The sequence below is a fragment of the Muscardinus avellanarius genome (genome assembly GCF_963383645.1).
Source record: "Muscardinus avellanarius genome assembly, chromosome: 2".
NCBI classification, from domain to species: Eukaryota; Metazoa; Chordata; class Mammalia; order Rodentia; family Gliridae; genus Muscardinus; species Muscardinus avellanarius.
Window position 1 is genome coordinate 57,731,121 of NC_137787.1, and position 22,556 is coordinate 57,753,676.

At 38.7% G+C, this 22,556-nt stretch overlaps 1 protein-coding gene across 1 annotated transcript in view; it reads left to right on the top strand.

Annotated features, from left to right (window-relative positions):
• TTN (titin) overlaps window positions 1–22,556 on the top strand; it is a gene marked incomplete at both ends in the record, with an annotated part of 282,804 nt that overhangs the window by 179,944 nt on the left and 80,304 nt on the right. Inside the window, 40 exon segments of the mRNA XM_080689373.1 lie at window positions 22–145; window positions 1,209–1,475; window positions 3,496–3,593; window positions 4,232–4,400; window positions 4,499–4,765; window positions 4,856–5,122; window positions 5,210–5,488; window positions 5,584–5,992; window positions 6,105–6,229; window positions 6,339–6,605; window positions 7,625–7,894; window positions 7,987–8,289; window positions 8,386–8,688; window positions 8,949–9,136; window positions 9,318–9,432; window positions 9,537–9,821; window positions 9,933–10,084; window positions 10,816–10,963; window positions 11,236–11,413; window positions 11,726–11,847; window positions 12,167–12,454; window positions 12,553–12,849; window positions 12,973–13,159; window positions 13,614–13,729; window positions 13,815–14,114; window positions 14,312–14,611; window positions 14,697–14,802; window positions 15,087–15,283; window positions 15,371–15,676; window positions 15,771–16,049; window positions 16,622–16,921; window positions 17,012–17,314; window positions 17,428–17,793; window positions 18,343–18,645; window positions 18,782–19,081; window positions 19,181–19,477; window positions 19,586–19,870; window positions 19,960–20,253; window positions 21,784–22,083; window positions 22,182–22,490. Of these exon segments, the coding sequence (XP_080545499.1) occupies window positions 22–145; window positions 1,209–1,475; window positions 3,496–3,593; window positions 4,232–4,400; window positions 4,499–4,765; window positions 4,856–5,122; window positions 5,210–5,488; window positions 5,584–5,992; window positions 6,105–6,229; window positions 6,339–6,605; window positions 7,625–7,894; window positions 7,987–8,289; window positions 8,386–8,688; window positions 8,949–9,136; window positions 9,318–9,432; window positions 9,537–9,821; window positions 9,933–10,084; window positions 10,816–10,963; window positions 11,236–11,413; window positions 11,726–11,847; window positions 12,167–12,454; window positions 12,553–12,849; window positions 12,973–13,159; window positions 13,614–13,729; window positions 13,815–14,114; window positions 14,312–14,611; window positions 14,697–14,802; window positions 15,087–15,283; window positions 15,371–15,676; window positions 15,771–16,049; window positions 16,622–16,921; window positions 17,012–17,314; window positions 17,428–17,793; window positions 18,343–18,645; window positions 18,782–19,081; window positions 19,181–19,477; window positions 19,586–19,870; window positions 19,960–20,253; window positions 21,784–22,083; window positions 22,182–22,490 (9,769 nt within the window).

The window sequence follows — 22,556 nt, forward strand, 5'->3', positions numbered from 1 at the left end:
GCTTTTCTGAAAATCACCTAGGTGGTCACACGTTCAGAAGGAAGAGTTCATACTCTTACCCTGAGGGATGTAAAGTTAGAAGATGCTGGTGAAGTCCAACTAACAGCAAAGGATTTCAAAACTCAAGCCAATCTCTTTGTAAAAGGTAATTACAAGTCTTACTTTTAAGTGCATATACAATGCAGAGGTTTGTAAATAATGCCAACTCTCATTTATCTTTATATGATGAGTACCGTAAATCACTAAAATCAATCAAATTTCCAGAAGTCTAGTTTCACCTTTTGACCTTACAAAATCCTTCACAGACTATATGTTTGTTTGTTTGTTTGTTTGTTTGTTTGTTTGTTTGTTGTTAAGTCAGAATTGCCTAGCTTAGCTGGGCAGGTGGTTCACACCTATAATCCCATCTACTCAGGAAGCTGAGCTAGAAAGATTGCAAATTCAAGGCCAGCCTGGGCAAGTTAGTTAGACCCTGTCTTGAAATTTTAAAAGTAAAATAAAATGGCTGGGGATGTTTCTTAGTGGTCATTGCTTCATGCAAGAGTTCCTGGCTTCAATCCCTAGTTCAATAAATGAATGAATGAACAAATGAATGAATGAATGAAAAAATGACTAGCAAAGATTTTACTTCCTTTTTCTGATTCCACTTTTTTAATTGTATGTTTGAGTAGTTAAAAGAAACAGCTGGAGGAAGATTTATCAAACTAGATTTCTGTGTGTGTGTGTGTGTGTGTGTGTGTGTGTGTGTGTGTGTGTGTGTGTGTTTTTACCCGGAACTGAACTCTAGGCAATCTGCTTCTGAGCTACATCCCCAGCGCTTTTAATTTTTGTTATGTTACAGAGTCTCACTATGTTACTAAGAGTCTTGCTAAGCTTCTGAAGCTGGCCTTGAACCTGTGATCTTCTTGTCTCAGTCTCCCAAATACTGTGATTATAGGGCATGCACTACCACACTTGACTTATCTATCACTTTATTACCAAGAGTTGGCTATTATTTCCTTGATGTTTCCTAGTTTCTAAAACTGGTTTTCCTCTGTATACACAAATAATGATAAAACATCATTATTAGAGGAAAATATGAGTGAAATCAAAACTTACAAATGAAAAAAATTTGAAAAAGCCCTGTAAATGCCAGAGGAAAACTGAGGTAATTAAATTCTTGGAGAAGGAATGATAAATTCTCTGGCTAATGAGTATAATTCTTTCAGAACCCCCAGTTGAATTCACTAAACCTCTTGAGGACCAGACGGTCGAAGAGGAAGCCACTGCAGTACTGGAGTGTGAAGTATCCAGAGAGAATGCTAAAGTAAAATGGTTCAAAAATGGGACAGAAATCCTCAAAAACAAGAAGTATGACATTGTTGCTGATGGCAGGGTCAGAAAACTTATTATACATGGCTGTACCCCAGAGGATATCAAAAAATATACTTGTGATGCTAAGGATTTTAAGACCTCTTGTAACCTGAATGTCGTGCGTAAGTATTCTTACATGGGACTTTACATTTGCAACTCTTTATATGGACATCAACAGCAACAACAATGAAACACTTTTTGGGCATGCTCTTCTTGACCTGGTCACATTTCTTGGCAACTTATATTATCAATACTGACCTCGCCTGATGCTTTGTGTGTTTGTTTTTGGTTTTGTTTTGTTTTTTTACAAAACTCTTTATTGTGCATCTGGTCTGATAGAAGACATTGATCATTTTTCCCTATGGGTCTTTTCAGTCTCGCCAAGTATTGAGCAGAGATGCTCTTCCTAAGCCCTCTGTAGGAATATCCTGATATGGATGAGGAGAAACTGAATAAATAGGGGAAACCAGGGGCCCTGATTTTAAAAAAGAAAGTAAATGAAATTTCCATATGAAGGAAAATGAATTTTCAGGCATGAGAAATGCATTAGAAAATGAGCATGAAATCTCAGTTTGAGTAGGAGCAGGCTTGGACTGCTGTCATAGGAAAAAGCCCATTCACAACATTCAGTCTCTGAGAATAAGAATGGATGAGAAGATGGAGCAGGCCTGGATTCTTTGAGTCCTGGATTCTTTGGAGTTTTCTAATGGTTTTTAGCATTACTCCTTACCTTGGCAAAAATAACATCTTAATCCAAAATGCTGCATGCTAGCTCAGTTGTCTCATTCATTTGTCTAGGAATTACGGTTTTCATTTTTTTGTGCAGTTTTGTTGGTTCAACTTAGTTGCCTCTCATCTATCGACGTGACCTAGCGGCTCTGATTGTGCTTCATGCATGTTGTACTGCGTTATTCTCATTTTGTGGTTTCTCTGCTTTTGCTCAAGTCAGAGTAGTTTCTTGGGTCTCCTTCTCCCCCTTGTCATCGACTCCACTCCCAGAAGACCCAGCTGCAATGGCGTATCTTCAAGCCTGTCAGCCAGCATTTGTCCCAGAATCTCACTGACCAGGAAGGGTCATCTTGGAAAGGACTCTTAAGGAGCTCTTTAAAAAAAAAAAAAAAAAAAAAAGGGGGGGGGCAGCAGGAGGCAACTCCCCAGTTCTAGACAGCAGCTGAATGAATTCTGGAGATAAAAGAAACAACTGATATAAAATGCCAAGTCACCTTGCCATCCATGCAAGACACATTGCTTGTTGCACTATAGATTTTATGCCTGACACCTTTGAAGCTTAGTTTTTAAAAAGCTGAATGTATGTTCTTTTCTTTTTAAAAAAAAAATATGCTTTTTGGTGCATTGTACTTATCCATCACAATGAAATTCAGAGTGACAGAAACACATGTACACGGTACTTGGTGTGTTTCCCTCTGGACCCCACCTTGACCCCTCCCACTTTCTGCACATGTCATTGAGGCTGCTATTGATAACTTTATAAATGAACATAGCATTATTTAAGCTGTTTCCTTCATCAGGTCTCCTTTTCCCCCTACCCTCCCTCTCTCCCCAAATCCCTTTCCACTATTCTACTGGTATCTCTCCTCATTGATCTAAAGTTACTTTTGTTTCCCAATTTCTCTCTAGCCTTTACGTATGAGAGAGAACATATGTCCCTTCACTTTCTGTGACTGGCTAATCTCACTTAGCATAATAATTGTGTGATTTCAATAACTCGTGCTTCTTAACCACAGACAGTGTGGTCATGTAGCTGCAAGCTGTATTATCATTGAATCTACTAATTTCTCAAAGACTGCTGACTGCCTTAAATAAGACATGTTTCTTTTTCTACTGGTGTTTCCTTTGACAAATGATAGCTTTTAACTCTGGAGCAGCATCAATGAAGTTGTTTTTTTTTTTTTAGTTATTCAAAAAAAAGATGGACATATAATATGCTGCATAATTTTTGTAAGATACAAAAAGCAAAGCTTCATGCCCAAAAGGCAGCTCCAAGTGATTTCAAAGTCAGTTATGGCCTATTAACATGGAAAGGGCCTTCCAAAGACTTCACTTTTCTCAATATGTACCATAAAAATGTCAGAACATATTTCCAGAAACCTCATTTTAAATTGTAATGACCTTCTCTTACAGCTCCTCATGTGGAATTCTTAAGACCACTCACCGATCTTCAAGTTAAAGAAAAAGAAATGGCTCGGTTTGAGTGTGAAATTTCCCGAGAAAATGCTAAGGTCAGTGATTATATACCTGTTATCTTGTGAAACAATTTTGGTTTTGATTGAGCTAAAATTAAAAAAGAAAGAAATTAGCCAGAGTTTTCTCTGATTACTTTTTAGGTTAAAGATTTTTTGCATAAAATTTGTACTTTTTTTGTTCTCTTTTTAGTATTATTTAGTATTGCTTAAAAACACTGAACTCACAAGAGATTTCAGTATTATTATTTTGAACCATATGAAATTTCTGTTTTCTTAGATCAAAAACAATTTCATATGTCTCAACTTGAATGTACTTCTTTCTGATGTTAACTACCATTGGCGAGTTCCTTTAGCTTTGCATTTTAGTTATATATACATCAAAGGAGTTGGTTTGTGTGATTGTCCAAGACCCTCTGTGGCAAAACTTATATGATCCTATTATTTTAATAACTAATGTTAGCATCACAGAAGCTTCCTTAGCAGTAATTGGTAATTTATTTGTCTTTTGAATTTACTTATATATACATTTACTACCTTGGTCCTTCTTTATTATATAAAATCTCATCAGTTCTTTCAGAAGAACTTGGGGGTGGGGCTCATAGTCCCTCTTAAGGACATCCATGTGAAGGAACAACATGATAACTGAAAAAGAAATTGATTTTTCTTGAATATAGGTTCAGTGGTTTAAAGATGGTGCTGAAATTAAGAAGGGCAAAAAATACGATATCATATCTAAAGGAGCCGTGCGCATTCTTGTCATCAATAAATGTCTACTGAATGATGAAGCAGAATATTCCTGTGAAGTAAGGACAGCAAGAACTTCTGGCATGCTGACAGTCCTAGGTAAGAGTGAAGGCTGCCTGTGCTGTCATGTATGTGTTAGGAAAAGATAAGGCTCTCCCATTTAACTTGATCTTTTATTTTTTCCTTCTCTCCTGCAGAAGAAGAAGCTGTCTTTACAAAAAATCTTGCCAACCTTGAAGTTAATGAAACAGACACTATAAAACTGGTTTGTGAAGTCTCCAAGCCCGGAGCAGAAGTAATTTGGTACAAAGGGGATGAAGAGATTATCGAAACAGGAAGATTTGAAATACTTACAGATGGAAGGAAGAGAATCCTGATCATTCAGAATGCTCAGCTGGAAGATGCTGGTGCCTACAACTGTCGACTGCCAAGTTCTCGAACTGATAGCAAAGTCAAAGTTCATGGTATGAAAATGACAATGAGTAACGTTTTGTTTTCAACAACTCAAACTTGTTGTCCATAAGATACAAATATTTTGCAAATTTTTTTTCCAGAACTTGCTGCTGAATTTCTATCAAAGCCTCAAAATCTTGAAATCCTTGAAGGAGAAAAGGCTGAATTTGTCTGCACTATATCAAAGGAAAGCTTCGAAGTCCAGTGGAAGAGAGATGATCAGACGCTTGAGTCTGGAGATAAATATGACGTTATTGTCGATGGCAAAAAGAGGATCCTGGTGGTGAAAGATGCCACATTACAAGATATGGGCACTTACGTTGTCATGGTTGGGGCTGCCAGAGCAGCAGCTCACTTGACAGTAATTGGTAAGTTCTTGAAATTTGGTGTGTTTGCGTTTTTGTCTCTCTCTCTGATCCTTTTTTATACTATAAAGTCTTACTGATTGCTTTCAGAAAAACTCAAGATCATAGTTCCTCTTAAGGACACCCGCGTGAAGGAACAACAAGAAGTTGTCTTCAACTGTGAAGTCAATACTGAAGGTGCCAAAGCCAAATGGTTCAGAAATGAAGAAGCCATATTTGATAGTTCAAAATACATTATTCTCCAGAAAGACCTGGTCTACACCCTCAGAATAAGAGATGCACGATTAGATGACCAGGCCAACTATACTGTGTCCCTGACCAACCATAGAGGTGAAAATGTTAAAAGTGCAGCCAATCTAATTGTAGAAGGTAAGCGATTTCTGTGGTACTATGGATTTTTTTTGCCCATCAGTTTCTGTTATGAAAACAATTAAAATCAACACTGTCCTTCTCCCTTACAACAGAGGAAGATCTCAGAATTATTGAGCCTCTTAAAGACATTGAAACGATGGAGAAGAAAACGGTCACATTCTGGTGCAAGGTGAATCGTCTCAACGTTACACTGAAGTGGACCAAAAATGGAGAAGAAGTGGCTTTTGACAACCGTATATCATACCGAATTGATAAGTACAAGCACTCTCTGATCATTAAAGACTGTGGCTTCCCAGATGAAGGTGAATACATTGTCACTGCTGGACAAGATAAGTCTGTCGCAGAACTGCTCATTATCGAAGCCCCGACAGAATTTGTGGAGCACTTGGAAGACCAGACCGTCACTGAGTTCGATGATGCTGTCTTTTCCTGCCAGCTCTCCAGAGAAAAAGCAAATGTAAAATGGTACCGAAATGGGAGAGAAATCAAGGAAGGCAAAAAGTACGCAAAAAGAAAAAATCTTATTTTTTTTAATTTCTGAAGCTATATATTCACTTTTGACTATTTTAGTGATCCCCGTGTAAGCTAACCAATAACTCAATTTCTTCCTTAGATACAAATTTGAAAAAGAAGGAAGCACCCATAGGCTCATTATAAAGGACTGCAGGCTGGACGATGAGTGTGAATATGCCTGTGGAGTGGAGGACCGGAAGTCTCGAGCTAGACTTTTTGTGGAAGGTATGCCTTAAGGCATCCTCCTAATACAAGCAGCCAATTTTAAAACTCTATTTAGCAAAATTATAAACACATTTGTATTTATTGTATTTATTGTACATCTTCTTTTCAGAAATTCCTGTGGAGATCATCAGGCCTCCCCAAGACATTCTCGAAGCCCCTGGTGCTGATGTTGTCTTTTTGGCTGAGCTCAACAAAGATAAGGTGGAAGTCCAATGGCTAAGAAATAACATGGTCGTTGTCCAGGGTGACAAATACCAGATGATGAGTGAAGGAAAGATACACAGGCTACAGGTCTGTGATATTAAGCCCCGTGACCAGGGTGAATACAGGTTTATAGCCAAAGACAAAGAAGCCAGAGCTAAGCTGGAACTGGCAGGTAAGTCTCTTCCTTTAATTTTAAAATAGCCTCATGATATTACAGATTTCAGGTACTAAAAGAAGTGATGCTTGTGAGAGCCTTTAATTTCTAGTAAGTCCTAACCACATGTTAAGTGGGGGAAGGGTTACTGGGGATGGAATTCAGGGTTTTAGGCACAGGAGGCCTGCACTCTACCACTGAGTGGCATCCCTAGTCCCACATGTTAACCATTTTTATTGCTCTAATTACAAAACAATTGTCCTGAGAAAGAGGAAATCCATGGCATTCACCTTTATGTGCCAGAACTTTGGGCACTTTCTGACACATACTGGCTACTCACTAATTTCTAGAATTAAATTCTCATCATGAGAGTCTTCCCAGACTTAAAGACAACCCCACAATCTTCTACTTTCCAACTCCTGTAGACTTTGCATATCTGTTCTCATCCTGACCTAAGATATCCTTGTATCTATCATTATGAAAAAGCCATTAGTGTATCTCTTGTATATAAGGAAAAGTTTGTCTGGTTTATCTTGAACTAAGTATGCAGTGCTTACTCTAAAAAACATACACACATTCCACACTATTCTATGTCCTCTGTTGTTTTTTATGAAGAATGAATGTTTTACTATTTTATACCTTCAACAACCTTATATCCCCAGAGGCTTATGATCTGAAATAAAGAGAAAAATGCTATTAGAACTCTACGGGCTATGTTGATTAATATTTGTTAATAAATACATCATAAAAAAGCTGTGTTCACCTAGCATGGTGGCACATGCCTGAAATTCCAGAACTTGGGAGGCTGAGATAGGAGGATTGCAGATTTGATGCCATCCTCAATAACTTAATGAGACCCTCTGCAACTTATCAAGACTCTGTTTCAAAATAAATAATAAAATAGGGCTGGATATATATCTTGGAGGTAGTGTGTTCCTGGGTTCAATCACCAATACCAAAAAAAAAAAAAGAAGCTATGCTCTAGTTTGACTACAATGCATAACTCTAATGCATTCATATTGTATCTTTCTCACTAGCTGCACCTAAAATCAAGACAGCTGATCAAGACCTTGTGGTTGATGTTGGCCAGCCTCTGACAATGGTGGTGCCATATGATGCCTACCCCAAAGCAGAAGCTGAATGGTTTAAAGAAAATGAGGCTCTATCTTCAAAAACTGTTGATACTACAGCTGAGCAAACTTCTTTCAGAATTTTAGAAGCCAAGAAAGGAGACATGGGAAGGTATAAAATTGTGCTTCAGAACAAACATGGAAAAGCAGAAGGATTCATCAATTTACAAGTTATTGGTAAGCCCTCAGGTCACTCAGATTTGATTGGTGCAGCACAACTTTAAGGCATGATAACACACAAAAAAAACTATTTTATATGTGCATTTCAGATGTTCCTGGGCCAGTACGTAACTTAGAAGTGACAGAGACATTTGATGGAGAGGTGAGCCTTGCTTGGGAAGAGCCGTTAACTGATGGTGGAAGCAAAATCATTGGTTATGTTGTTGAAAGACGGGACATCAAGAGGAAGACCTGGGTTCTGGCCACTGACCGTGCGGACAGCTGTGAGTTTACTGTCACTGGACTACAAAAAGGAGGAGTTGAGTACCTGTTCCGTGTGAGTGCAAGAAACAGAGTTGGCACTGGTGAGCCAGTTGAAACTGACAATCCTGTAGAGGCAAGGAGTAAATACGGTAAGGAGCGCTTAAGAAAACTGCAAACTAGCTGGCCTTTGACTTCTCCTCATCACAACCCTAACTTACATTTGCTTCTTCTTTGGTGAAATCCAGATGTTCCAGGCCCTCCTCTGAATGTAGCCATCACAGATGTGAATAGATTTGGTGTCTCACTGACGTGGGAACCACCAGAGTATGATGGGGGTGCTGAGATCACAAACTACATCATTGAATTAAGGGACAAGACTTCGATCAGGTGGGACACTGCCATGACTGTCAGAGCTGAAGATCTGTCTGCAACTGTTACTGACGTGGTGGAAGGACAGGAGTACAGTTTCCGTGTTAGAGCCCAAAACCGCATTGGAGTTGGGAAACCAAGTGCAGCCACACCCTTCGTCAAAGTTGCTGATCCAATCGGTAATACCATCCGAAAGATGAAATATATATTGCATGAAATCAAGAAATGAAGGCTGTTGATTAAAATAATTCATATGAGATAAGATCTAATGAAAAGAAGAAAATAAACAAAATTGTAAAAACCCAGACAGTATATATTGTTATTTCAGTGAATTTAGCAAAACTCTTATTTTAATGAGGTTGATAGAATTGATTGCATACTGTCTTAATAGATTATCACTAAATTACATTATATGCCCAATTCTATTTTTCCATTCTAGAGAGACCAAGTCCTCCTGTGAACCTGAATTCCTCAGATCAAACTCAGTCCTCTGTTCAGCTCACCTGGGAACCTCCTCTGAAAGATGGAGGAAGCCCAATACTAGGCTATATCATCGAGAGATGTGAAGAAGGAAAAGATGATTGGATTCGTTGCAATAAGAAACTCGTCCCTGAACTAACTTACAAGGTAAAGAATTTGCATCTAAAAAATATTCAGAGGGGGATGTAGCTCAGAGGTAGAGCACTCACTAACATGCGCAAAAGCCTGGGCTTAATCACCAGTACCACCACCAAGAAACATTTTTTTCAGTATATATTAATGGACTTAAATTAGTATATTTTCAAAAATTATTAATCCTTAATTTTAGGTCACTGGATTGCAGAAAGGAAATAAATACTTATATAGAGTATCTGCAGAAAATGAAGCTGGTGTTTCAGATCCCTCTGAAATTCTTGGTCCTCTAACTGCTGATGATGCATTTGGTAAATAGATAATTTATCTTTAGATTGGGGGATAGTATTTCTCCTTTGGGGTACTAGTAACTTAAATATAGTACTGGAAGCTCACTAGTTTTTCTTTTTGGTAGCTGAACCAACAATGGATTTAAGTGCATTCAAAGATGGTCTGGAAGTTATAGTCCCGAATCCTATCAAGATTCTGGTTCCAAGTACAGGCTATCCAAGGCCAACCGCAGCCTGGTCTTTTGGAGACACCGTCCTAGAAGAAGGAGACCGTGTGAAAATGAAGACCATATCTGCCTATGCCGAACTCGTCATTTCTCCAAGTGAACGTCCCGACAAGGGCATTTATACACTAAAATTAGAAAATCCTGTGAAATCAATTTCTGGGGAAATTGATGTCAACGTAATTGGTAAGGAACTAAATTTTTTGTTATCTAAAGTGATTTTGCAGTATTAGCAAATATTGATTCAAACTATCAGTGATACTGACTTTTCACTGCTGTTTTTTGTTTGTTTTTTAGCTCGACCAAGTGCACCCAAAGAACTGAAATTTAGTGACATAACTAAGGATTCAGTACATTTGACTTGGGAACCACCAGATGATGATGGAGGAAGTCCTTTAACAGGATATGTTATTGAAAAGCGGGAAGTTAGCCGGAAAACATGGACTAAAGTGAGTTTTGAGTAGTGATGCATCAACTCTACAAGAGAGCTGGGAAAAAATTCCAAAAGACTAGATTGCCACACAAATTCACATGTGCCACATCTTTCTACCTTTCCCTCACGAATAAGTATCAAAACCTTTTTTAAAAAAAATACATAGCTTCTAATGTTTCCTGGGGTAGTTTGACTGAGGTTTTGTACAATTACCTCATCTTTTGAACCTTATCAAATTTTTATCTAGGTTTGTTAAGACATAAAACAAAACTAACATATTCACCTGGTACCATCCAATATAGTAAATACCCAATGTGCCCCCATTAAGCCTTTAGCCATTCTACGGAAAGTATTTATCACCCTGCTGATCACATTTTTTTCTCACTGCACTGAATTATCTTAGTTGGTCTTATCTTCCATTGTTTTATCCCTTCATTTACACTAGTAATTATACTTTACCTTGATTTAAAGTCATATTTCTAATAACCAAGCTAGCAGAGAAAGAAACTGTCATCTTATTTGCCATCATTTTGATGTATATAAATTATGAACCAGTCTTTTCTTTTTATTGAGGGCAAAATATTATTATATATCCTACCTTGTAGTTTTTCCCTAACACAATATTAATATCAGAATAATCCTTAATAGTCAAAACAACCTCCATTTTGTATCCCTGCTCATTTTTAAAATCTTTTGGCTTAGGACAATGGTTTTGGGTAAATGACTAACTATATTTCTGTGCCTCAGGTTACGGACTTGGTGACCGATCAAGAATTCACAGTTCCTGATCTTGTTCAAGGAAAAGAATATTTATTCAAAGTCTGTGCTTGTAACAAATGTGGCCCTGGAGAACCTGCATATACTGATGAACCTGTAAATATGTCAGCTCCTGCAAGTAAGTGTGCCTGGTCTCTTTTTTTTTCTTAAACAGTCTCACTGAGTTGCAAAGGGCCTTGCTACGTAGATAAGGCTGTCTGGGAACCGAGATCCTCCGATCTCTGCCTCCCAAATGCTGGGATTACAAGTGTGCACTACCATGCCCAGCCCTTATCTGCTCTTTATTTTAGACCTGTAGTTGAAGTTATGGGGGAAGGCAGAGTTTGGCAATATGAAGATAACTTTGTAGGTGGGCTTTCTAAGACTAACTCATTCTTTAAAATATTACAGCGGTACCTGACCCACCAGAAAACCTTAAATGGAGAGACCGGACAGCCAAGAGCATCTTTCTGACATGGGACCCACCCAAATACGATGGTGGTTCACGCATCAAAGGATATATAGTTGAGAAGTGTCCACGTGGATCTGATAAATGGGTCGCCTGTGGAGAACCTGTTGCAGAAACAAAGTAGGTTTCTTCATTACTGGGCACAGGAGTAAATGTCTACTCCTACTCACTAAAATGAGTTTTTCTTGGGAGATGTTAAATATTAGTCTTTTTAACGGAGAATTCTCCTAATTTGCCTGTGTGATTTTAAGAGTGCTATTGAATGTACCCGCAGCTCAAGGCTTTCATTAACTATAGTATTTATTGAATCCAGATTTAATTTAAAGCCAGCCTTATACAGGTATTATGAATTGTGAAAAGATTATGACAACTGTTTACAATGGAGCAGGTTATCTACGGGACAATTAAATATTCTACTTTGTTTTCTGACAGAATGGAAGTGACAGGTCTTGAAGAGGGCAAATGGTATTCCTACCGTGTAAAGGCTTTGAACAGGCAAGGCGCCAGCAAGCCAAGCAAACCCACAGATGAGATCCAGGCTGTGGACACACAGGGTATTTATTTTTTTTTTTTATCTTATTAATAAGACCTCTTACTTTTTTTTTCTTTTTTGCGGGTCTGGGGACGGAACCCAGGGGCATTCTACCTCCGAGCTACAGCCCCTGCTCTATTTTTTATTCTTTATTTTGAAACCGGGTCTCACTGAGTTGCAGAGGGCCTCACTAAGGAGCTGAGGCTGTCCACGAACTGCGATCCTCTGGTCTCAGCCTCCCAAATGCTGGGATTACAAATGTGCGCCCCCACGCCCAGTTTAAGACCTCTTACTTTTAAACTTGATTTTGCTAACAACATAAACAATCTTTTCCAATTCAGAGGCCCCAGAGATTTTCCTGGATGTGAAGCTCCTCGCTGGCCTCACTGTAAAAGCTGGAACAAAGATTGAACTTCCAGCCACTGTAACTGGAAAACCTGAACCTCAGATCACTTGGACAAAGGCTGATGTGCTCCTGAAACCAGACAAAAGAATCACCATTGAAAATGTTCCCAAAAAATCCACAGTGACTATCATGGATAGTAAGAGAAGCGACACTGGCACATACATCATAGAGGCTGTGAATGTTTGCGGCCGGGCCACTGCTGTGGTAGAAGTGAATGTCTTAGGTAAGGGAGGCACTCCCAGTAAAAAGAGACAAACTCATCTCAGCTACACTCTTGACTAAAATATGGTTATTTTTTTCTCTGTGTAATGCAATTCACAGATAAGCCTGGACCACCAGCTGCTTTTGATATCACAGATGTAACCAATGAGTCATGTTTCCTAACATGGAACCCACCACGAGATGATGGTGGCTCTAAGGTCACAAACTACGTTGTGGAGAGAAGAGCAACTGATAGTGATGTGTGGCATAAGCTCTCATCAACTGTCAAGGACACAAACTTTAAGGCAACCAAATTAACACCCAATAAGGAGTACATCTTCAGAGTTGCTGCAGAAAACATGTATGGCGTTGGGGAGCCAGTTGAGGCCACTCCAATAATAGCCAAATATCCATTTGGTAAGTTTCTCAGTCAGCTGACAAAAAGAAAAGAAAAGGAGGATGTTTGTGTCAAACTTGCATCTAGGTGGCATATTTATATGTAGGAAATATAACTTCTTACTACCGTTATCTTGTCTATAGATCCACCTGGACCTCCAACTCGCCTAGAACCCTCAGACATTACTAAAGATGCAGTGACTCTCACATGGTGTGAGCCAGACGATGATGGTGGCAGTCCTATCACTGGATACTGGGTTGAAAGATTAGACCCTGATTCTGATAAGTGGGTTAGATGCAATAAGATGCCAGTAAAGGATACAACATACAGGTATACCCAGAATCTCTATCAAGTATTAAAACAGTAGTACATTCAATTTTTCACTCTTTGGCATTTCTTTTGATCATATATGATTACATATTACTAATAAATTTTAATCATTTTTACTTTTCTATTTTTACATAATTTCAAAAATTAGAAAATTCTGCTCAAAGATGCAATTGCAAATTTACCATAGGATGTTAAATTTCGGGAAATTTCCAGTTGGTTCTCTAATACGCATCTCTAATATATATCATTAGTATAGCTATCATGATTATATTAGTGCACCTGGCCAAATCTAAAGTATGCAGCAGTTAAACAATTTTTAATTTATATTGATATATTTTCCATTAAATTTTCACGTTAGTTTTCCACAATTTAAATAAAATTGTCTCTTCTATGTAAAATTCCTAGGGTACTGCTTCTTACTATGATGTTGCATATGCTCTTTTTTCCTAATCAGAGTGAAAGGTCTCAGCAATAAGAAAAAATACAGATTCCGTGTGCTGGCTGAAAATCTTGCCGGACCTGGAAAGCCAAGTCGATCAACTGAGCCAATATTAATAAAAGATCCCATAGGTATTATTTATATAATTTTCTGTGGTTATTTTGAGCCTAATATTAACTTTTAACAAACTTAAATAATGATTTCATTGGCTTTCAGATCCTCCATGGCCCCCTGGAAAACCAACTGTCAAAGATGTAGGCAAAACTTCATTAATACTGAATTGGACAAAGCCAGAACATGACGGAGGGGCAAAGATTGAGTCTTATGTCATTGAAATGCTAAAAACTGGAACAGAAGACTGGGTCAGAGTAGCAGAAGGGGTTCCTACCACTGAGCATTTGCTCACAGGACTCATGGAAGGGCAGGAATACTCCTTCCGAGTCAGAGCTGTGAACAAGGCTGGGGAAAGCGAACCCAGTGAACCCAGCGACCCTGTGCTCTGCCGAGAGAAACTCTGTAAGTCACTCTGAATGTCTGGGGTCTATAACTTCTTTTCACACCTGTCCAAGAACTATAACATGAAAAAATATAAAAAACTCATTACTCTTATTGGCTTCTTGCTTTATTACTTCCTATAGACTTCCAAAACATTCAGTGTAGACTGAATTTTGAACAAGAGAAAAAAATTGAGTATTTTTTTCTCTCTTATTTAGATCCTCCATCACCGCCTCGTTGGCTTGAAGTTATTAATATCACAAAAAATACAGCAGACCTCAAATGGACAGTTCCTGAGAAAGATGGTGGCTCGCCCATCACCAACTACATCGTGGAAAAGAGAGACGTGAGGCGCAAAGGCTGGCAAACAGTGGACACCACTGTCAAAGACACCAAGTGCACAGTAACCCCGCTCACCGAGGGCTCATTGTATGTGTTCCGAGTCGCTGCCGAAAATGCCATTGGACAAAGTGACTACACGGAAATTAAGGATTCTGTCCTGGCCAAAGACACCTTTAGTATGCTATCCAACTTAATCTTTATACCATCTGTCATTTTCACTTACCCCTCTGGTTTTTCTAATCATTGGTTATTTGCTTTCAGCCACACCTGGGCCACCCTATGCCCTGACAGTGGTTGATGTGACGAAACGACATGTTGACCTGAAGTGGGAGCCTCCTAAAAATGACGGTGGAAGACCAATACAGAGGTAGAATTTGAATTTATTTATTTTTAAAAAACACACATTTTGCTCAAATTTTGTTTTGGTTTTGGTACCTGGAGATTAAACCTGGAGACACTTTGTCACTGAGACTATACCCTCTGCCCTTTTTATTTTGAGATTAGATCTCACTAAATTGTCCAGGATGGTCTCAAACTTGACCTTGAGATCCTCCTGCCTCGGCCTTCAGCATGCCCAGATAAATTCTTAACTTATTAAAGAAAGTTAAATTCTTTTTTTCATTAGTGCTAATAAAATGCTTATTTCAATAGATATATCATTGAGAAGAAAGAAAAGTTAGGCACTCGTTGGGTGAAAGCTGGAAAGACTTCAGGACCTGACTGTAACTTCAGAGTAACTGATGTCATTGAAGGAACAGAGGTCCAGTTTCAGGTTCGGGCAGAAAATGAAGCTGGAGTTGGTCACCCAAGTGAACCCACAGAAATCCTATGCATTGAAGATCCAACAAGTAAGTACTGCTGATTATATGAAGGATATTTTCTAGACACAACTTAATGATGAGACAGCTTATATGACTATTTAACTCTGTTCTCAGGTCCTCCTTCACCTCCCCTCGACCTACACGTGACTGATGCGGGGAGAAAGCACATTGCCATTGCCTGGAAGCCTCCAGAGAAAAATGGTGGAAGTCCTATTATAGGATATCATGTTGAAATGTGTCCTGTAGGCACTGAGAAGTGGATGCGAGTTAATTCTCGCCCGATAAAAGACTTGAAATTTAAGGTGGAAGAGGGTATTGTTCCCGACAAAGAGTACGTCCTCAGAGTGAGAGCTGTCAATGCCATTGGTGTCAGTGAGCCATCTGAAATCTCTGAAAACGTAGTTGCCAAAGACCCAGACTGTAAGTACACTGTCTTTTATACATCACAAGAAATTCTTCATTCATGCATTGCATTTTGAAATATTTCCCCCTTCTTTTGGATTATATTTTACAGGCAAGCCAACAATTGATTTGGAAACACATGACATTATTGTTATTGAAGGTGAAAAGCTAAGCATTCCTGTTCCCTTCAGAGCTGTCCCAGTTCCAACTGTTAGCTGGCATAAAGATGGTAAAGAAGTTAAAGAAAGTGATAGATTAACAATGAAGAATGATCACATCTCTGCACACCTGGAAGTTCCCAAGAGTGTCCATGCAGACGCTGGAGTTTACACCATTACACTGGAGAATAAGCTTGGCTCAGCAACTGCCTCAATCAACGTCAAAGTCATAGGTAATCATTCTTCAATGAAACAGACACCAGATAGTATTCACATGTTGGGGAAACAAGTTAAGGTTAAAGTGCTAGTGCAAATGGCTTCATGACTTGGCTATTTTGTAAAGTAAACATCCCTTTATGTTATTTCCATATAAAAAATAAAACCATTCTAAGGAGATAAAATTGCTAGCTAAACTCTGATTAGGCTAATGTACACCTATTTTAATTATTTGCATGCGAAATAATAATTCAAATATATAGGATGCACAAAGAATGTTTAAACGGTAATTATTTATTGTGTAAATTCATATTTTTAATAATGAAAAATGGGGTAGGAACATTATCTGTCCTCTACTTCACCCCTGATGGTACTTAGAAATTTCCAGGGACACTTTCATTTGGCACAAAGATTCAAAGGCTGCTACTAACATTTAAGAGTAGAGGGCTAAATTTCCTGCAATATGAGGGGCCCTCTAGCACCTGAAAGATTATCTGATTCAACATAGCCCCACTTAAAAAACAGTGCACTATTAAAATGCTGATATTTTCAGGATTATAATATTAATTACCAATTGTATTTACAATAGGCCTACCTGGTCCATGCAAAGATATTAAAGCAAGTGATGTGACCAAGAGCTCTTGTAAGTTAACCTGGGAGCCTCCAGAATTTGATGGTGGAAGCCCAATTCTTCATTATGTCCTGGAACGCAGAGAAGCTGGGAGGAGGACATACATACCTGTTATGTCTGGTGAGAACAAACTGTCTTGGACTGTAAAGGATCTCATTCCAAATGGTGAATACTTCTTCCGTGTTAAAGCAGTCAACAAGATTGGTGGAGGCGAATATATTGAACTGAAAAATCCAGTCATTGCTCAAGATCCAAAGCGTAAGTTTGAGCATGAAAGTGGCTAGAGATTAGTATGCGAAGTTTCTTTTTGTTTTGAGATGAATGACACTGTTTTTTCTTGCTCTTCAGAACCCCCTGATCCCCCTGTAGATGTTGAGGTTCATAATCCCACAGCTAAGGCAATGACTATTACATGGAAGCCACCTTTGTATGATGGAGGGAGCAAGATAATGGGTTACATCATAGAGAAGATTGCCAAGGGTGAAGACAGATGGAAGAGATGCAATGAACACCTGGTGCCGGTCCTAACCTATACAGCAAAAGGACTCGAAGAGGGAAAGGAGTACCAGTTCCGGGTCAGAGCAGAGAATGCTGCTGGTATTGGTGAACCTTCTCGGGCCACTCCTCCAACCAAAGCTGTAGATCCCATTGGTAAGTTTTGTTTAATGAAATTGCCACCTTCCCATTGTAGAATAAATGAGAATAATTCTCTGTCAGATATCTTAATCAGAATCGAAAACAATTATTGTTTTTATTCATTACAGATGCCCCAAAAGTCATTCTGAAGACAAGCCTAGAAGTCAAACGAGGTGATGACATAGTGCTCGATGCAACCATTTCTGGATCACCTTACCCAACTATTACATGGCTAAAGGATGAAAACGTTATTGTACCAGAGGAAATTAAGAAGCGACCAGCAGCACCTGTAGTTAGGAAGAAGAAGGGAGAAGTTCAAGAAGAAGAGCCATTTGTCCTGCCTCTGACAGAGCGTCTGAGTATCGACAATAGTAAACAAGGAGAGTCTCAAATACGTGTCCGAGACTCTGTCCGACCTGACCATGGCTTATATATGATCAAAGCTGAAAATGATCATGGTACCGCAAAAGCTCCCTGCAGCGTCAGTGTGTTAGGTAAATAGTTTAAAATACACTTTCTGCTGAGGCTACATCGGAGTTTTCACAAAATATACAAATAAAGAGTTTGGGGGTACAATTAAAACAAGCGTGCTGGGCATAGTGGCTCATGCTTGTAATCCCCGCGCTTGGGAGGTGGAGACAGGAGGATCGCGCAGGTTTGAAGCCATCCGCACTGGCTTAAGAGACCCTGTTTCCAAATAAAAAATATAAAATAAGTCTGGGAGTGTAGCCCGGAGGTAGAAGGGCTTCCAGGAACCCCAGTGTCACCAATAAAATAAATAAATAAATAAATAAATAAATAAATATATAAACAAGTGTAAAATAGTCTAAGCAAATAATGCGCAGTCACATTTTATCTCCTGGCCATGTTTAAAAAAAGAAGAAATAAAAATCAACTAACTTTGTTATTCATACGCTAATATGATATAAAAATAGATGTGAGAAAAACAAATTTTTGCGTCAAAGAAGCATACTAACATTTGCATTTTCTATTGCAACCAATTTTTTACAAATTTTTAATCACTGTTCTCTTTTGAAATATAGATACACCAGGACCACCAATCAACTTTGTATTTGAAGATATTAGAAAAACCTCAGTCCTTTGTAAATGGGAACCACCCCTTGATGATGGTGGCAGTGAAATCATAAACTATGTTTTGGAAAAGAAAGACAAGACAAAACCTGACTCAGAATGGATTGCTATCACTTCAACTCTTAGACACTGCAAATATTCAGTAACAAAACTGATTGAAGGAAAAGAGTACCTCTTCCGTGTAAGAGCTGAAAACAGGTTTGGACCTGGACCACCATGTGTTTCAAAGCCACTTGTAGCTAAAGATCCATTTGGTAAGGCTCTTTTGACATCAAAAGTTTGCCTTTTTATCATGAATTTTGGTATATATATATACATTATCACAGTTTGTCAAATAGAATTTTTATGCCATATTAGGGAATTAATTTAAATATCTCATGCTTTTACCAGAACCACCTGATGCGCCTGATAAGCCCATTGTGGAAGATGTTACTAGCAACAGTATGCTAGTGAAATGGAATGAACCAAATGATAATGGAAGCCCCATCTTGGGTTACTGGCTTGAAAAACGCGAAGTTAATAGTACACATTGGTCTCGTGTCAACAAAAGCCTTCTAAGTTCTTTAAAAACCAAGGTAGAAGGCTTATTAGAAGGACTCACCTATGTCTTCAGAGTATGTGCTGAAAATGCAGCTGGGCCTGGAAAGTTCAGTCCACCTTCAGATCCCAAAACAGCACGTGATCCAATCTGTAAGTAATTCCTCCAAATGATAGTGTGAGAGAGTCAGCTACTGTACATTTAAAACCCACCAGTGAGTTTGACAACTTGTATATCTGCATTCCTTCTAGCTCCACCTGGGCCACCAGTCCCAAGAGTGGCTGACACAAGCTCTACAACTATTGAACTGGAATGGGAACCCCCAGCTTTCAATGGTGGCGGGGAGATCATGGGCTACTTTGTCGACAAGCAGTTGGTAGGCACAAATGAATGGTCACGTTGCACAGAGAAGATGATCAAAGTCCGTCAGTACACCGTCAAAGAGATCCGAGAGGGTGCTGATTACAAACTTCGGGTGAGTGCCGTCAACGCTGCAGGCGAAGGCCCACCTGGAGAAACAGGACCTGTTACTGTGGCTGAACCACAAGGTATTTAACAGTGTTTTTTTTTTTTTAATAAAATTATGGGTATGTTCCCAATGTGAGACCCATTTTTCATCCTTCTTGGGCTAATGGGTGACTGATCTGTTTCAACAGAGCCTCCTACTGTGGAACTGGATGTTTCTGTCAAGGGTGGAATACAAATAATGGCTGGAAAGACCCTTAAGATTCCAGCTATAGTGACTGGCCGTCCTGAACCTACCAAAGTATGGACCAAAGAAGAAGGGGAGCTGGATAAAGACCGTGTTGTAATAGAGAATGTTGGAACCAAATCTGAGCTAGTTATCAAGAATGCATTGAGAAAAGATCATGGCAGATATGTGATTACTGCTACTAATAGCTGTGGTTCCAAATTTGCAGCCGTCCGGGTAGAAGTTTTTGGTAAGGAATGTTGCATAGATTTTCATTAGATTTTCCTAAGTGGTACTATCTTATTACATTGATGGTTTTTGTTTTGTTTTGCTTTTTAGATGTCCCTGGTCCAGTTCTTGACTTAAAACCTGTTGTAACAAACAGAAAGATGTGTCTTCTTAACTGGTCTGATCCAGCTGATGATGGAGGAAGTGAAATCACAGGTTTTATTATTGAAAGAAAGGAGGCAAAGATGCATACCTGGAGACAACCAATTGAGACTGACAGATCTAAATGTGACATCACGGGTCTCATCGAGGGACAAGAATATATGTTCCGTGTTCTTGCCAAGAACAAGTTTGGCTGTGGCCCTCCTGTTGAAATAGGACCAATTCTTGCAGTTGATCCACTAGGTAAAATAAAAGCTTTTCATTGTGTTTAAAAAATAAAAATAAAAACTAAATTAAAAAAAGAATTTGAAAAAGTATATATGTAATTGACATCTCATAAAAAATAAATACTGTATTGCTTCCAGTTATGCCATTTATTTACTGAGTTTATGGCTTCAAACTCCCAACAGTCTCAAGATCTAATTACTGTAGAGAGTAATTAGAAAGTAAATAAAATATTAACAAACAACTTCAAAGATACTATATTTGCTGTGTCTCCAATGTAATTTCTGGTTCTAAGTATGTTAAGCAAGCATAGTTTTGTGTACTGAAAATTTTGGATTTGCTGGGGCTTAGTAATAACCTATAAATAATTTAAAAGTATTAAATCTTTCCAGTAAGATATACTATAGTAGTTTTTCTTTTAAATTTATTATTTGAATAGTTTAATAGAGTCTACCGTTATTTCTAAAATATTATGGGATAGATAAATGCTGTAGGTTTACTCTACTATCAAGAATCCCTCCATTCTAGAATAACAGAGAGGTCCCAAACCAGAAAGAGATACCAAAGGATAGAAAACAGAGGAAATCTCCCAGAAACTAACATGAAATATTAAAATTGCACATGCTGGTAATGCACAGTGACATCCCATTGAAAAAAGCAAGGCCAATTCACAAAAGACAGAAGGAGTTATTTCTATACTACCATTCCCTGGAAGGAAAAAAAAATTATATTCTATACCACTGTTACAGCTATCTCAAAAGGTCCACTAGTTTCAGGTTGTGCAGAGAGTATAACGGAGTTGGGATTCCACTACTTCTAGTTGCAATAACTAAGTCAGCTAGCATGGATTTTATCTAGTTTTGCCATTTGAAGCTTACTCTTAGTTCTGGCGTTTAGGAAACTAAATTGCAACAGCATTACATAAATTCTCCACTACACTTTCAGCAAATTTGGTGGAGCTGGGGTTCCTGGAAACCCTTCTACCTCTGGGCTACACTCCCAGACCTATTTTTTATACATATTTTTACTTGGAAACAGGGTCTCTTAAACCAGTGTGACTGGCTTCGAACCTGCGTGATCCTCCTCTCTTCACCTCCCAAGCGCAGGGATTACAAGCGTGGCCACCACGCCCAGCCACTTTAAGTAAATTTGAAGCAACTGGACTCCAAGTATCTTCATTAGCCATATCCACTGTCTTATAATTAAAGACACACTTGCTCTCAGCAAAATTTCACCTGTTTTTCTAGTTCATTAGGAGTAGAAACTTTCCCAACAACAAAAATAAACAATTTAAAATACTAAATATAAAAAGCATTTTTATCCCTGGAATTAATTTTAACTAATACTCTTGATGGAAAGTTTGCTGAAAAAAATTTTATCTATAAAAATGTCTATATTTTAGTAACTAGATATGGTTCAGGTAGAATTTTAAAGGTAGATATAACGTAATGCCAAACAGAAGGCCTATTTTTCACATAAGTTGAAGTGAAATGTTTTTTCTTAAATGATTATCTCTTCCTCATCGTTTTAATGTGCTTCTGGTTATAGGTCCTCCAACATCACCTGAAAGGCTGACATACACAGAAAGGACCAAGTCTACCATCACCCTAGATTGGAAAGAGCCCCGCAGCGATGGTGGCAGTCCCATCCAAGGATATATCATTGAAAAACGGCGTCATGACAAACCTGACTTTGAGAGAGTTAACAAGAGACTCTGTCCAACCACATCTTTCCTGGTTGAAAACCTTGATGAACACCAAATGTATGAGTTCCGCGTCAAAGCTGTTAATGCTATTGGTGAAAGTGAACCATCCCTGCCTCTGAATGTAGTCATACAAGATGATGAAGGTGTGGATTCTAATGTAACAGCTGTAACATGGATGCTTCAGTGTTGCCTTTATCCTATATGTGCTCATTTTCCCCCTTTCCTTCCCTCCTCTTTGCAGTGCCGCCAACTATTAAGCTGCGTCTGACTGTTAGGGGTGACACCATCAAAGTCAAGGCAGGCGAGCCTGTTAACATCCCTGCAGACGTGACAGGCCTTCCCATGCCTAAGATTGAGTGGTCCAAGAATGACACTGTGATTGAAAAACCCACCGATGCACTTCAGATAACCAAGGAAGAAGTATCCCGAAGTGAAGCAAAGACTGAGCTCATCATTCCCAAAGCCGTACGGGAAGACAAGGGCACTTATACAATTACTGCTTCCAATCGCCTTGGCTCAGTGTTCCGAAATGTCCATGTGGAAGTATATGGTAGGTGACTATCTATTGCTTTCTTCTACCTAAAAGAAATACACTGTGTGCTGAGGAATTGCCTTC